General features: G+C 43.5%; 1 protein-coding gene across 9 annotated transcripts in view; it reads left to right on the top strand.

Moving 5' to 3' along the window:
* The window catches only part of MASP1 (MBL associated serine protease 1), a 79,206-nt gene that overhangs the window by 59,657 nt on the left and 2,196 nt on the right, over positions 1 to 17,353 (top strand). For 3 of the 9 annotated variants that reach the window (XR_011429132.1, XM_070243460.1, XM_023623493.2), the window contains 3 exons: positions 1,917 to 2,016; positions 2,458 to 2,683; positions 4,027 to 5,355. Coding sequence is in view for 8 of the 9 variants with exons in the window: in XM_070243460.1 (XP_070099561.1) it covers positions 1,917 to 2,016; positions 2,458 to 2,648 (291 nt within the window). In the remaining variant the exon portion in view is untranslated. Of the gene's footprint in view, positions 1 to 1,916; positions 2,017 to 2,457; positions 5,356 to 17,353 lie in introns of those variants that run through there. The other 6 variants (XM_070243459.1, XM_023623492.2, XM_001499629.6 and 3 more) reach the window with 3 other exon arrangements.

Genomic DNA, 17,353 nt, shown 5'->3' with positions numbered 1-17,353 from the left:
TTTGGAGGCTGGGGCAGGGGGTGGGTGGGAGATGCCAGGAGGCCAGACTCACCTCCAAAGTTAAATGAAACTGAATCCCAAAAAGCTTGACTTGTTGGTTCAACATATCACGGGGCTCTAGACTCTAAACATTGTTCAAGGTTTCCATAACTTAATAAAGGCTCCATTTATGGAAATTCTTCCAGAAAACAGCAGGCTTGGACACCCCAAAAGGTGATTCGTCTGTACACCGTGAAGAATCACATACCAGAGTAGTCAAGAACGGGCCAAAGAATGGGCCTTTGGGAGCCACAGTCCTTGCAGTAGTGAACTTGACTGTTGCATTTAGAGGTTCACATTCATATTATGTCAGAAAAGAACACTGAACTAGGAGTAAGGAGCCACGGCCCCAAGTCCTGGCTCCTATTAACTTGCTGGGTGATCTTACACAAGTCACCTTGCCTCTCTAGACCACAGGGTAGCATCTCAAACTGCAAAGTCAGGGGCAACACTAGGTGTCCTCCAACAGCTGCGTGGCTCCGACATTACGGAGTTCCATGACTGCCTCAGCTAATTCTAAATCTTTCAACTTATGTTATTTTAACATACTTTAAAATTGGGCGTTTGCAACAACCATTCATCCCTTCATCTATTAACTCCCAGGTGTTTATTTGGTGCCTCCCAGGTACCAGACGTTGTACTAGCTACTAGGTATGCTGGGGGGTAAAAGGACAGGCCTGGTCCCTGGCCTCCTTAGGCTTACAGTCAGGTGAGAGAGAGGGAAAAGGGTCACCAATGTGAAGATGTGATGATGAAGAAGTATGGATGCTCCGGAACGTGTAACAGGGGATCTGATCTCCTCTTGGAGTGCAGAAGGGCTTCCCAGAGGAGGGGACACTTAAACGATCCTTGAACAATGAGTAGAGGTTAGTCGGGCACTTCACGGTTTGCTGAGGATTTGTGCTCACGACCACCCTGCCCTGACTTCCTCTCCCCACTTATCCAGGAAGGCCATGACCCAACAAGGACCTGAATGGCCTCTGGTCCCCTCTCAGCAAGGGCCAACAGGAGTGTACTTTTGGGGCATGTGACCCATTCAGTTCTCGGTTTGGCTGAATGAGACTCATGTGTTTCCTCATTTTATTCCTGACATCTGCTCTAATATTTACCCCCAAGCTGAATCAAGGACAATAATAATTACAATACCTTACTTTTATGTATCAGTTTATCATCTCAGTTCAAAACAATATTTCCTTAGTATCAACTATGTTCCAAGCTATGTAAGGTAGACATGGACAAGATACAGACCCAGTATCTAGAAGCTCCGACTGCAGCGAGGAAGAACGGAAGCAAATGCTTGCTGTGAGGCGAGCAGTGGTAATGCCTACAGTACCTAACAGACATATGGTGTTAGTATTTACAAAGCATCTGCTCATTCATCTCTTCTTTGTATAATTCCATGTGACTAGTATATCAAATATTGTGACTTCCTTTTTTCATATGAGGAATCAGACGTAGAGGTCCGAAAAGCAGCTATTAAGCCATACACCCCAGGTCCCACAGCCAGTAATAGTAGTGGAGGGGGAAAAGAAGACTAACCACAGATTTTGCATATATTGCCATATTCAAAATAATGCATGTGCTAGGCAGTATTATTATCTGCATTTTACAGATAGGAGAACTGAGGCCCAGAGAAGGCATATGAGTTGCCTGAGGTCACACAGAGAGTTCACAACTGAGACTGTACCAGAACATGGATCTCCTGACTCTCCATTAAGTGTTACTTTACCTGCTCCATAGGGCAGTTTCTGAGACCAGGTTTAAGGTCCACCCAGGTTCATCCAGGAAGGGGACAGGGAGGAGCCAAGTCTAGGGATGTCAGAACAGCAGGGACTCCTCAGCCAAGGGTGGGGACCAACAATGGCCTTGTGTTCTAGATCGAAATCCCAATTGTTGACCATGACATCTGCCAGAAGGCGTATGCTCCACTGAAGAAGAAAGTAACCAGGGACATGATCTGTGCTGGGGAGAAGGAAGGTAAGTCAAGTGGCTGGCATACAAGGGCAGCACCAGCCAGGCTGTGGTGCAGAGCCCAGCAATGGAAGAGCTGGAGACCTCGGAGGCTGAACAGTGGAGGGAGGGGGAGGAGAGGGCAGAGGAGGGGGGCAGGCAGGAGAGGAAGGATTCCAGTGGGGAAACTGTGTCAGAGAGAAGAATGTTACGGAATTTCCATCATTGCCCTCTCCAAGCTCAACTTGTCTCCTATTGAAATGAGAGTTCTGAATGTGCACTTTTAAAATCATTGCGCTCTGAGGAGGCCTGCCCTGGCACTGCTCAGCCCAGGTTTGGGTCAAATGGTCTGCTGCGCCCCCCCGTGCCCAATTCTCTGAACTACAAGTCAGACGTGGGAACAAGGAGGCTTCCTCGGATCGGGGCTAGGGAAGAGGACAATTTAACCCGCATCTCTTTTTCATCCAGGGGGGAAGGATGCCTGTTCAGGTGACTCTGGAGGCCCTATGGTGACCCTGGATATAGAGAAAGGCCAGTGGTACCTGGTGGGCACCGTGTCCTGGGGGGAGGACTGCGGAAAGAAGGACCGCTACGGAGTGTATTCCTACATCTACCACAACAAGGACTGGATCCTGAGGGTCACCGGGATGAGGAATTGAATTCAGTTTCTCAACCCCGGCACCACCTGTCCATGGTCAGTCAGCAGCAGAGGATAATTATATGATGGAAGATGCCCCTCGCTCTTCAGCCACCCACCTCATTCAGCCCAACCATTACTGGCCCATAAAGGGGGTGTCTCAGCCCCCTTTTCACTCACTTTAAAGAAGCAGAGTAGCTGAGTGATCAGAACACATGGCCAAATCTAGGCTCACTTACTTACTATCACTTACTAGCTTTGCAACACTGGGCAGGTGACTTCACCTCTCTGAACCTCAGTTTCTTTGTCCATATTATGGAAATGGCATACCTTACCTACCTCCTAAAAGTCTGATGAGGATCCCATTAATTAATATATTCAGAGCACTTAGCACAGTGTGGGCATAAAATAAGTGCTCAATAAATGTGACTTAGCAGAAGGTCAGTGTGTCTACCAAGCAGAAGAAGTTGTTTTACAATTCCCAGCTGGGTCTTAGGGCTGATTAGTGTACACCCTTCCCCCCAAACTTGACCTTCTCCCTCATCTGCCCCCAAATGCTCTATGCTTTTTGCTACTGTGCACCTTTCCGAACCCAAATCCCTGCCCCCATAAAAAAGTAAAAGAAGGTTCTTAGTCCTATAGCACGTCCCATAGCAACACACATATAAACATGAGCTAGACACCAAATTGTGAGAATGCCTGAGAGACTCAGGCCAGGGAGGGAGGTTGGGAATGGCGGATTGGGAAGTTAGACACCAAGTTCTAGAACTAGCTCTGCCCCCAGCTCCCTGTGTGACTCTAGGCACAAGTTCCTTCCTCTCACCCCAAAGTACCCTCCCAGCTCTGACAATCTAAGATCCAATGAAGCCATTTTCTCCTGGTGAGATGAGTTAAAGCCAAAGTAACCAAAATGCCAAAGTGACCTTAGGCTTCAGTAGACCTTTGATGCAGACCAAATACTGCTGCTGCTGCTGCCACACCCACTCCATCCACCACACCCAGGTTCCTAAGGACAAGGCTCAAAGTGCTAGCCAAGGGAACTTTCCTTATTCCCACCTGGAGCATCTGCTCGAGGCCAGGGCCTCCTTCCCTTCCTGAGAACCTCAGCTGCACAAGGTCAGCCTTGGTAGGCTAGACCCAACCTCTGCCCTCCCCTCCCTATGTCCACAGCTGACCCCAAGCAGCCGTTCCCCTGATTCCTTGCCCTGGACACCCAACCCTGCAAGGTCATAAGTGTTTCCTAAGCAGAATGCCTTTCCCTCCAAGAGCCACCTCCTCTCTCAGGAAGCTTCCAAAGACCTCATGCCCCCTGAATTCTGAGATTAAGCCCTTTGAGGGATCAGAAGCCCCAAGTCCCTGTCTTCTATTCTATAAAAACTGGTCTTCATGGGATATTTCAGTTCTCAACTTGCACTGCAGCTGCTGGAGTCATTCGGGGCCTCTTGCTGAAAGAAGATGCTGAGGAATGAGAACTTACGGACATTAAGCCCTTAGTCTGAACACTCAGGAAAAGCAATTCACAGCCTTCTTCTGGTTCTATGAGCAAGTCATTCTACCTCTCTGTGTCCTGCTGTTTATTCTACAAAGGGAGGATGGCAATGTGTCCCAACTCCAGCAGATATTTGTCAAGCAAGCTGGAGCTCTATTTCAGATACTGAAAAAGCATTGCGATGCAAAGTTTTGGAATTCTCCTAGGGCATTCCAAAACACCATACTTGCCTGTTTCACTGCCTGGGCGCCCCCGTGTACCTGGCTGTGCTGACTGCTATGGAGACTACTGAGACGAAGACTGAGATTCATCCCTTCCGGGAGCTCCTAGAGGGAGAAGTGACACATACACAAGTGACTACCCTGTAACAGAGTGAACCCCACCAAGTACTATGTTTTGGAGCAGTGTGGAGGCAGAAGAATGGCCATTCTGGTATGGAGGGATTGAAGGAGGAGACATCAGGAAGCTGTCCCACAGGAGACGGTGTTGGAGCTGAACCTTGAGGAGGGTGGGCATTTCCACAGGTGAGACAGAGGGAGGCCTTCCAGGTGGAAGCAGAATAAGAGTAAATGTCCACTTAGGCTTTTCTCAGATTATGTGACCTCTCGCAAAAATGTCATGTCCAGTAGACCAGTCTTCTGATTCTGGGATCACAGCTGTGCATCTAGAAAAGCATTTCTCGTTAAAGTGAAACAACTATAGGACTCAAAACAGCCTCAGGATTTGTGTACAAATATTGATTTCTGGCTGGAGCAGTTTATCCTGTGTATTTCCCCCACTGCAACTTCATCTTTACCCTGTGGAAATGTCTAGATGTGCCACGGGACTTCAGCTTACCCTTGATCTACAAGCACTTGTTAGATATACCAGCCCCTGCACTGCTGCTAAGGTCCAAGAAGCCCAAATCTCTCACAGTCATAAAAGCAGAGGGTTGGAGTGTCTGTTAGGACCATCTTGTCCAACACCATGACCTCATTCTTGAACGTTTCTAGAGATAGAAAACTCACTACCTCCAAATGCAGCCCATTCCAACTTCAAAACGTGCCGCATCTTAAGTTCTCTCTTCTATGCAACTCAAATCCACCTCCTAGAATATAGTTTGTATATCTAAAGCTGTGATTCCAGACCATGAATGTCATTATTAGCAATAATGATCATGCCTGATTTCATTAGCAACAGAAGCTGTTGTTCTTGTGGGTAACTATGAATTTGTTCCAATAAACATCTGCATTGAGTCAAAGCATCCTGTTTGGCTTGTATGTTTTTCCTGTGCTGATGACTCTGGTGAGTTGTGTTTTAATTTATCAATGTTTTGCTGTATTCGATTAGAGATTATAATGGAAAGATGGTATTACCAATACAAAAGCATGTCTTGGGTTTTTCAGGTTAGTTCTGATTAAATACCTTGTCCTATAGTTCCTGTAAATTATCAAAATATCCCAGGATGCCAATCTTTCAGCATCCAAATTACATTTCTTGATTATCGCTCCCACCCAGAATAGAAGAAAATATTTTGAGGGGATCACGTTCTCAATGTTTGCTTCAGAAAATGTGGTACCATGTCTATGAGTGGGCTATTCTGGATTGGAGTATGTACTTTCCTTCTGCCATGAGTTAATCTTGTTCCCCGGGGGCAGGAACCAAAGAAATAGCACTACAAAGAAGTCCTTCAAGCAAAGGTAGGCAAGATTCAGGGAAGGGGAATCTAGACCACCCATGTGGCAGAGAATGGCCAATCTGGGTCTAGAATGAGTCTTGAAATCAAGAGATTCAGTTTCTAGTGCAGTATAGGTTGACTCCCTTACCCAGCTAATTTCTCCATCTATAACTGGCAGAAAAATCTTTGCCCTCCCCCGTCTGAGGGTTGTTAAATCAAATGAATTAGCAGATAGGAAAGAACTTTGGAAACTAAAATTAGTTCAAATATAAAAACTTCTATGGGAAATAATGACTAACATTTTCAAGCATTTACTATCTTTTTTTTTTTCTGAGAAAGATTAGCCCTGAGCTAACTACTGCCAATCCTCCTCTTTTGCTGAGAAGGACTGGCCCTGAGCTAACATCCATGCTCATCTTCCTCTACTTTATATGTGGGACGCCTACCATAGCATGGCATGCCAAGCGGTGCCATGTCCGCACCTGGGATCGGAACTGGTGAACCCTGGGCTGATGAGAAGTGAACGTGTGAACTTAACCACTGCACCACCAGGCCAGCCCCAAGTATTTACTATCTAATTGAGACCGTATTAAGCTCTTACACAATTCTCCAATTTAATCCTCACAATAACCTGTCACAAAAGTACCATTATTATGCCCAATTTACAGGTGAGAAAACTGAAGCACAGTGAGGTTTAAAATGTGGGCCAACCTAGAAACAGCAACACCTCAGTAGCAATGAGCACATCTACTGTCCAGATTTTGATTTCTAATACTTCCTCCAGTAAAAGGAACAAGGGCTCCTCAAAGAAATGGCTGATTCAAGGACTAGGGCAGGAAATGGACAAGGTCAGCCTGGAGCATCTTGCACCGGAAAGTAAGGAAGTCACACAATGACAGGGGTATGTCAAAGTGACACAGGGCCAACTAGAAGCACTCCAATGGCCTAAGCTGGGACAATTTGAGCAATAAAGCAAATGAAATAGTATTGTATTATAACCCAAAGTATAAAGTAAACATCCATGAACATAGACTTATATGAATAAATTACTGAATAAATAAATAAATAGAGGAGAATAAATAAATGTCCAATGGAGAAAGTCAAATAATTAATGTTATACTTTACCCTAAAGGAGAAGGAGCATAACTCCCCACCCCGTAAGTGTGGGCTGTACATAGTGACTTCCTTCCAAATAACGCATATGAAAATGGGGGAGGAAAGAGAAATGTTATAGTGGAGAAACCTGACAAAACACTACCCCAGCTAGGTGATCACAGTTAATATCAACAGCAATAAGTCACATTGATAAGCTGTGATGACAATGGCACTGTACCTCTGGGTTCTTCCTCCTCAAGTCTCATAACCCCAGTCTAATAATGAGAAACATATCAAAAATCCCAATTGAGAGGTGATGTCAGCATCATGGTGGAGTGAGCTCCCCCAGGACTCTTTCCCCTCCGACATACAACAAAAAGGAGCAACCACATTCCAACAAAAAATATTCTAATAGCACAGGAATCCTCAGAGACCCACAGCAGCCAAACAATGGAGGGCAGAGAGGCTGGAGCCCCCTCAGAGAAGCTGGAATGGGGTAAGAGAGAACTTCGCTCCCTCCCCTAGAGACTGGGATCGCTGCCACCGGAGGATCTGAGAGGAAAGGAGTGGGGGCGGGATCCTGCATCAGGGGGATTATCCAGGACTCCCACCACCCTTGCAGCCCAGATGGAAGCCTTCTAATGGGGTGAAAGCTTTCAGGTGGGGTGATCCCATCAAGCCAAGTCACCAGGAAACCAGAGAGCGAGAGCTGATCGGGAAACCAGGTCTGCGCGCAAAAGAAAGTGTCCCCCCTCCCCCAACTTGCACTGTGCACCACCAGCGCAGCTGAAGGCAGAGGGCTCAGAATACGTGGCTCTCGACCCCCATCTAGTGGCGACAGGCTGTAACTGCAACTGAATAATAGTACTATGTGCAAAAACCATTCCTCTACCATCCAGCAATTTATAAAAGTTCCAGACCAGAAGGAAAACAATAAAAACGCAGAATTATGTCCTGAGGACTTGGAAATAGGTAAACTAAGCAACAATGAATTCAGAATAGCTATCATCAAAAAACTTAATGAGGTAAAGGGAAATATAGAAAAACAAGTCAACAAGTTCTGGAGTTACTTCACAAAAGAGATTGAAACTATAAAGAAGAATCAATCAGAAATACTAGAGATGAAAAATACAATGGATCAGATAACACAGAATACAGATTCCCTGAATGCCCATGTAGACACCATAGAGGACCAAATTAGCATAATCAAAGCCAGGTTGAATGGCTCCAGACAGAGGAAGAAAGAGAACTAAGACTAAAAAAAACTGAAGAAAATCTCTGAGAAATAGCCAACTCAATGAGAAAATGCAACTTAAGAATCATCGGTAGTCCCGAGGGTGTGGAAAAGGAAAATGGAGAAGAAAGTGTGCTCTAAGAAGTAATAGAAGACAACTTCCCAAATCTAGGGATTGAGAGAGAAATGTGCGTGGAGGAAGCTTTCAGATCTCCTATATTTGTCAACGTAAAAAGACCTACTGCAAGGAATATAGTAGTAAAAATGGCAAAAATGAATGATAAAGAAAGAATACTCAGGGGAGCAAGGCAGAAGAAAATAACCTACAAAGGAATCCCTATCAGACTTTCAGTGGATTTCGCTACAGAAACCTTACAAGCTAGGAGAGAATGGAATGACATATTCAAAACTTTAAAGGATAAAAATATTCAGCCAAGAATACTCTATCCAGCAAAAATATCCTTCAGATATGAGGGAGAAATTAAATCTTTTCCAGACAAACAAAAGCTAAGGGATTTTGTGGCCATGAGATGAGCTCCCCCCCCGCCCCCGCTGACAAGAAATCCGCAAGAAGGCCCTCATACCTGAAAAAGGGAAAAAAGGAAGAAAGAGGTCACAAAACACAGATTAAGTAGACAAATAGAATCAGAATAGGATAGCAAATATTCAACTATAGCATTAGGATAAAGGGAAGGAAATCACCAAAAACAAAGACAATCTTATCACTATAACCACAAACTTACAACACAATTTGGAATAAGAGATGAAAATAATAACTTAGGAGGGGAGGAAGAAAGGGACTGAGTCAATTTAGGCTAACAAAATAAGAGGTCATCAGAAAATTGACTATGTTATGCACGAGATTCTGAATACAAACTTGAGGGTAGCCACTAAACTAAAAAACAGAACAGAGACACAAAAAAGAAAGAAAGAAAAAGCTAAGAAACCCAGCATAAGAAATTGCAGAAGTCAATGGGTAGGCTAAAACACACAGGACGAGAAACAAAGGAAACACAGGAAAACCAGAAAATGAGCAACAGAATGACAGCATTAAGCTCTCATGCATCAATACTCACCCTCAATGTAAACGGGTTGAACTCTCCAATAAAAAGACACAGAGTGGCAAGATGGGTTAAAGAACAAGATCCAACAATTTGTTACCTCCAGGAAACACACCTCATCTCCAAGGACAAACACAGGCTCAGAGTGAAGGGGTGGAAGACAATACTCTAAGCTAATGGCAAACAAAAGAAAGCAGGTGTTGCAATGCGTATATCAGGCAAAGCAGATTTCATGATAAGGCAGGTAAAGAGAGACATAGAGGGCCAATATACAATGATCAAAGGGACATTTCATCAAGAAGAAATAACTCTTATAAATATCTATGCACCCAACACAGGAGCACCAAAGTTCATATAGCAACTATTAACAAACCTAAAAGAAGATATCAAAAATAACACAATAATAGTAGAGGACCTCAACACCCCACTCACATCAGTGCAGAGATCATCCAGACAGATGATCAGAAATCAACAAGGAAACAGTGGAGCTAAACGAAAAGCTAAAACAGTTGGACTTAATAGACATATATAGAACACTTCATCCCAAAACAGCAGAATGCACATTCTTCTCAGGTGCACATGGAACATTCTCAAGGATAGACCATATGTTGGGAAACAAGGCAAGCCTCTATAAATTTAAAAAAATTGAAATAATAACATGCATCTTTTCTGATCATAATGCTATAAAGCTAGAAATTAATCACAAGAAAAAAGCTGAGAAAGGCACAAAGATGTAGAGACTAAACAATATGCTATTGAACAAGCAATGGATCATTGAAGAAATTAAAGAAGAAATAAAAAAAATATCTGGAGACAAATGAAAATGATAACATGCCATACCAACTCATATGGGATACAGCAAAAGCTGTATTAAGAGGGAAATTCCTCGCAATACTGGCACATCTTAACAAACAAGAAAAATCCCAAATAAGCAATCTCAAACTACACCTAACTGAATTAGAGAAAGAAGAATAAACAAAGCCCAAAGTCAGAAGAAGGAGAGAAATAATAAAAGTCAGAGCAGAAATAAATGCTATTGAAACAAAAAAGGCAGTAGAAAGGATCGATGAAACAAAGAGCTGGTTCTTTGAGAAGATAAATAAAATTGACAAACCCCTAGCCAGACTTACAAAGAAAAAAAGAGAGAAAGCTCAAATAAACAGAATCAGAAATGAAAGAGGAGAAATAACAACAGACTCCGCAGAAATACAATGGATTATAAGAGAATACTACGCAAAACTATATGCCGACAAAATGGATAACCTAAAGGAAATGGATAAATCCTCGGACTCCTACAATCTCCCAAAGCTAAGTCAAGCAGAAGCAGACAATTTGAATAGACCAATCACAAGGAAAGAGATTAAAACAGCAATCAAAAGCATCCCAAAGAATAAAACCCCAGGACCAGCCAGCTTTCCTGGGGAACTCTACCAAACTTTCAGAGAGGATTTGATACCTATCCTTTTCAAGCTATTCCAAAAAATTAGAGAGGATGGAAAACTTCCTAACACTTTCTACGAGGCCAACGTCACGCTGATACCAAAGCCTGACAAGGACAGCACAAAAAAGGAGAACTATAGGCCAATATCGCTGATGAACATAGATGCAAAAATTCTCAACAAAATTTGGCAACCTGAATTCAGCAATTCATCAAAAGGATCATACATCATGATCAAGTGGGATTCATACCAGGGACACAGGGATGGTTCAACATCCACAAATCAATCAACGTGATACACCACATCAGCAAACTGAGGAATAAAAACCATATGATCATCTCAATAGATGCAGAGAAAGCATTCGACAAGATCCAACAGCCATTTATGATAAAAATTCTGAACAAAATGGGGATAGAAGGGAACTACCTCAACATAATAAAGGCCATATATGACACACCTACAGCCAACATCATACTCAATGGGCAAAAACTGAATGCCATCCCCCTGAAAACAGGGATGAGACAAGGATGCCCTCTATCACCACTCTTATTTAACATAGTACTGGAGGTCCTGCCCAGAGCAATTAGGCAAGAAAAAGGAATAAAAGGAATCCAAATAGGGAGGGAAGAAGTGAAACTCTCGCTGTTTGCAGATGACATGATCTTATATATAGAAAACCCCAAAGAATCTATTGGAAAACTTTTAGAAATAATCAACAACTACAGCAAAGTTGCAGGGTATAAAATCGATTTACATAAATCAATAGCATTTCTATACTCTAATAACGAACTAACAGAAAAAGAACTCAAGAACACTATATTATTCACAGTTGCAACTAAAAGAATAAAATACCTTTGGGTGAATTTAACTAAGGAAGTGAAAGACTTACGTGACGAAAACTACAAGCCTTTTCTGAAAGAAATGGATGACGACATAAAGAGATGGAAAGACATTCCATGTAGATGGATTGGAAAAATAAACATAGTTAAAATGTCCATTCTACCTAAAGCAATCTACAGATTCAATGCAATCCCAATCAGAATCCCAATGACATTCTTTACAGAATTAGAACAAAGAATCCTAAAATTCATATGGGGCAACAAAAGACCCCGAATTGCTAAAGAAATCCTGAGAAAAAAGAACACAGCTGGAGGCATCACAATCCCTGACTTCAAAACATACTACAAAGCTACAGTAATCAAAACAGCATGGTACTGGTACAAAAACAGGTGCACAGATCAATGGAACAGAATTGAAAGCCCAGAAATAAAACCACACATCTATGGACAGCTAATCTTTGACAAAGGAGCTGAGGGCATACAATGGAGAAAAGAAAGTCTTTTCAACAAATGCTGCTGGGAAAACTGGAAAGCCACATGTAAAAGAATGAAAATTGGCCATTCTTTTTCACCATTCACCAAAATAAACTCAAGATGGATCAAAGACCTAAAGGTGAGACCTGAAACCATAAGGCTTCTAGAAGAAAATGTAGGCAGTACACTCTTTGACATCAGTATTAAAAGGATCTTTTCGGACACCATGCCTTCTCAGAGAAGGGAAACAATAGAAAGAATAAACAAATGGGACTTCATCAGACTAAAGAGCTTCTTCAAGGCAAAGGAAAACAGGATTGAAACAAGAAACCAACCCACTAACTGGGAAAAGATATTTGCAAGTCATATATCCAACAAAGAGTTAATCTCCATAACATATAAAGAACTCACACAACTCAACCACAAAACATCAGACAACCCAATCAAAAAATGGGCAGGAGACATGACCAGACATTTCCCCAATGAAGATACATGGATGGCCAATAGGCACATGAAAAGATGTTCATCATCAGGGAAATGCAAATCAAAACTACACTAAGATATTACCTCACACCCATTAGAATGACAAAAATAACCAAAACAAAAAGTAACAAATGTTGGAAAGGTTGTGGAGAAAAAGGAACCCTCATACACTGCTGGTGGGAATGCAAACTGGTGCAGCCACTGTGGAAAACAGTATGGAGATTTCTCAAAAAATTAAAAATAGAAATACCATATGACCCAGCCATCCAACTACTGGGTATTTATCCAAAGAGCTCGAAGTCAGCAATTCCCAAAGTCCTGTGCACCCCAATGTTCATTGCAGCATTATTCACAATAGCCAAGACGTGGAAGCAACCTAAGTGCCCATCAACTGATGATTGGATAAAGCAGATGTGGTATATATATACGATGGAATACTACTCAGCCGTAAAACAACAAAATCCTCCCATTTGTGACAACATGGATGGACCTTGAGGGAATTACGTTAAGTGAAATAAGCCAGATAGAGAAGGACAATTTCTGTATGACTCCACTCATATGAGGAATTGAAACATGTAGACAAAGAAAACAGATTAGTGGCTACCAGGGGAAAGGGGGGGGTGAGGGTGGCCACAAAGGGTGAAGGGGTGCACCTACAACATGACTGACAAACAATAATGTACAACTGAAATTTCACAAGATTGTAAACAATCATTAAATCAATAAAAATTAACTTAAAAAAAGATTTTAAAAAATCCAAATTGAAGGATATTCTACAAAATACTTAACCAATATTCTTCAAAACTGTTAAGGTCATCAAAAACAAGGAAAGTCTAAGAAACGGTCACAGCCAAGAGGTACTTACAATGGGTTGAACTTTATCCCCCAAAAGTATGTGATGAGTCCTAACCCTCAGTACCTCCAAATGTAATCTTATTTGGAAATAGAGGCCTTGCAGATGCAACTAGTTAAGATAAGGTCATATCAGAGTAGAGTGGGCCTTTACTCCAAAATCACTGGTGTCTGAGACACAGACACAGATACATGAAGACAGAACATTATGTGATGACAGAGGCAGCTGTAAGCCAAAGAATACCAAGGATTGCCCGCAACCACCAGACGCCAGGAAAAGGAAAGGAAGGATTCTCCCCAAAAGGTTTCAGGGGGAGCATGGCCTGCCCACACTTCCACGTCAGACCTCTAGCCTCCAGAACTGTGAGACAATAAATTTCAGTCATTTTAAGCCACCCAATTCGGGGTGCTTCAGGTCACACAGCTGATGCCAGGCAGAGATGAGGTGGGCACCTTGCTTCTCTAGCCCATGATCCAGAACTTTTCCCTGACTCTCAGCGGCAACACCAGTGTCAAGATGTTTCTAGGTTAGTGTTTTCCTGGAAAGAACAGCCCCCCTTTACTTTGCAGTGGTCAACTGAAGAAGGGGAAAGCCTTCCAGGCACGGGGGAGAGCATATGTGAAGGGGCAGTGGGTGTTTGGGGGAAACTGCATGACCTGGTGTCCCTGAAGAGCCAGACAAATTGGGAGAAAAAAAGACCACCACCAGGAAGATCTGAAGTGTCAGCCAGGGATGCTCCATTGGTTTTGGAAATAGGGAAACATTTGAGGTTTGGGCACCAAGGAGAGACATGATCAGCTTTACCTTTCAAATGAGGCATTAATGCAGAGGGTAAACTGAGGGAGAAGCGGCTAAAGGCAGGGAGACTCAAGATGGCTTCCGAACATCAGGCAAAGGACTCCCTGGTCCTGAAGGAGGGCAGGCCTGTGGAGAGGGGGAGAGGAGTCTGCTTCCTGGAGCTCTGAGAACCTAGGGCTGGGCCTGAAGAAGCCAATTTAAAGAGATTCCCAACCTCTCTTAACACTTCGGTGTGAATTAGTGGAGAAGTAGAGAGGAAACAAGGAAGAGGCAAAAACTCCGAGGCAGTAATGGTTTTCCAGGCCCCTGGTCTTTCTGTGACCTGTGGCATCATTGTTGGTTTCCAGAACGGAAGCCATGGGGTTCTCTGAACTTGAGGGCAAGAGACAAAGATGGTCTTTGCAACCATCTCCTGCATCTGTTACATGTTGGCCTTTTTTTTCAAGATTAGGAAAATGTCTTTCAGATGTAAAAACACTGGCTTAATTCACAGCAATGGGCTTCTGATCACAGGAAAGAGCCAGGACCCTTTCAACACCGAGGCAGATCACAAAGGCTCCAGTCCCCTCTGAGGAGTAGGGTGTCATACAAGACAGTGTATGACCGGGGAGAGGTGTCATGCCTGGAGGGTGCCCAGGGAGAGCATGCTGAATGATGAACAGATCGGTGCGGGTGGGAACATATCTTCTCCATCAACATCTGCCAGTCCCAGGGGAGGCCCCTGCAAAGTAACAGGTTATGATCCCCAATCCATACCAACAGGCTAGCACCAACCAAAGCAAGGCCCAGGGATCTGAAGAGCACAGTGTAGATGCTGTCCAGTCCTGAGGTCTCAGAAGATTCTGACCCATTTTGAAAGTGAACACTTTCATCTTCCCTTGAGTTGTTTATCCGGTGACATTATTCCACCTTGCCCATCTCCTGGGACTATCTGGCTTATTTAATCCTTGGCCATTAAATGCTCACACGGTGGCCCAGGCTTGCCAACAGGATCCAAGACAACAGAATCCTTGCTTTAAACAACTCCGACAAAGTCTCCCTTCAGTCTGAGTTTGCATGTCCAATGCCCAAATCCATGTTGGCAGTCTAGGCCTCCCACTGTCTTTTTATTTGAGAGCATTTTAAAATTAAGATATACTTCAAACACACTGAGAAAAACAAAGACAAAAATCCTCAACCAGACTTGATGAAGCAACACATCCCATTCAAGGGACATGGGCAGGATTCCAATCCAAGGAGTAAGTTGGTGCCATGAGAGAGAATATGCTTTGGGCCAGTGGAAAGAGTCCTGAACCCTAACTTTGAAGCCCTGGGATCAAGTCCAAGCTCTGTTGCCTAATGGCTCTGAAAGTCCACGCAAATCACGCCCTCTGTTCCTCAGTTTCCACAGCCACCCTGTTGAATTTCTCCTTCTTCCCAACCTCTCTACATGGAGAGCCCAGGGCTCAGTCCTCGGGCCTCTTTTCTGTCTACCGTTACTCCCTGAATAATCCCATCTAATCTCATGATATTTAATGTCTTCTAAGTGCTGATGACTCCAATTTTATCTCTAGCTGGGACCTCTCCTCTGAACTGCAGGTGTAAGTATTCAACTGCCTCCTTGGCATTCTCACTTTAATGTCTAGCAGAATGCCTAAAATGCACCTCACACTTCACATGTCCAAATCCGACCTCCTGATATTGCCCCCCAATATGTTCCTCACACAGCCTTCCTCATCTCAGAAAGTGGCAACTCTATTCTTCCAGTTGCTCAGGCCAAAAAACTTTGGGCCTCTTTGCCTCCTCTTTCTCTCAGATCCCATATCTGAGTCATCAGCAAATCCTCTCAGCTCTCTCTCTCTCTCTCTCTCTATATATATATATATAAAATATACAGAAAATTATATGTTTATATATAAATACATATATAAATCCATTATTGCAGTTATATATATAAATAAGTGAAAATGTATATAAAATTATATATAAAATATATCCAATCTCAATCCCAGTTGCTGCCATCCTGGTACGGCCGCCATCCTGGTACGGCCACTGCCCTGGAATAGGCCACTATCGCCTCTTTTCTGGATTACAGCAGGAGCCTCCTGGCTAATCTGTCTTCTTTCATTCTTGTCCCCTGTGGTCTATTCTCCACATGGTGGTGGTAAATTGGATTGCATCACCCCACTTCTCAAACTCTCCCAGTGGCTTCTTGTCTCGTTCAGATTAAAAACCAATGTCCTGGCAATGACTGGTAGCATAGCTTCCAGAACCACAGCAACACACAGCCACCACAATATGAGAACTGACAGAGGGTGGTGTGGTTCCCCACCAGGATGAACCTGGGCTGTAATGATGACAGCACTGAATCTTAACCACTGTAACACCAGCGCTGGCTCTTCCCTGCCTATCTAATCTAACATTATAACTCTGTCCCCTGCCCTTCCTAGCTCCCTTGCCTGCTTCATTCTTCTCCTTAGTACTAACACTAATACACCACACATCTCACTTGTTTATTGTCTAGTTCCTTTGTTATCCATAAGGTCAGCAATTTTGTCGCTTTGCTCTCCACGATATCCTGAGTGCCTAGAACAATGTCCAGCACATAATATGTACTCAATAAACATTTGTTGAATGAATGAATCTTGAAAATATGGAATATCCCATTATGTCCTCAAAATAGTACTATGACCCTATTAAGATGGGAGTGAAGAATGATTGGGCTTATTTTAAAAGTGAGAGGATAAGACACAGACTGAAATTCCATCACTACCACCCAAGTCCTCATACAAGGCCACACCTCTCAAGGTGACCACCTTTCAAAATGTGAATACCTTTAGAGAGAGGTCTAGTCAGACTAACGTGTAAAAGATTGCTTCCAGAAGGAACAGAAAGAAAGATATTATAGATGTTCAGATAAGAGGGTCAAACTCCAAACAGACCTAGGCAGACTGAAATCCTGGGGTCACAACTAGGTGACCTGCTGGAGGGGTCAGGATCAGGGCAACATCCCACATGCCTGAGGGCAAAGAGGGCTAAGCAGCACTTGGTGAGCAAGGTCAGCACTAGCAGGGACCCTGCAGATCTCTGCACCTCTTTGCTTTACAAATGAGGACACTGAGACCTAGGGGAGGGGAAAGACTAAGTCACCCAAGGTCAGCACACAGATGTCTAGACAATGGGGAAATCAGGGCTGAAACCAGGTTGTCCAGCTCCCAGGCCAGTGAGCATTCTATACCACGACTACCACCCTACCCAACCTCACAAGCCCTTCCCAGAATAGCCATACAACAGGCAGCTTTCATTTCCCTGATGCATGTGGCAGT

The sequence above is a fragment of the Equus caballus genome, chromosome 19, assembly GCF_041296265.1.
Source record: "Equus caballus isolate H_3958 breed thoroughbred chromosome 19, TB-T2T, whole genome shotgun sequence".
Classification (NCBI taxonomy): Eukaryota; Metazoa; Chordata; class Mammalia; order Perissodactyla; family Equidae; genus Equus; species Equus caballus.
The sequence above is the reverse complement of the archived record's forward strand: the minus strand, read 5'-3'. Positions and strand labels throughout refer to the sequence as shown.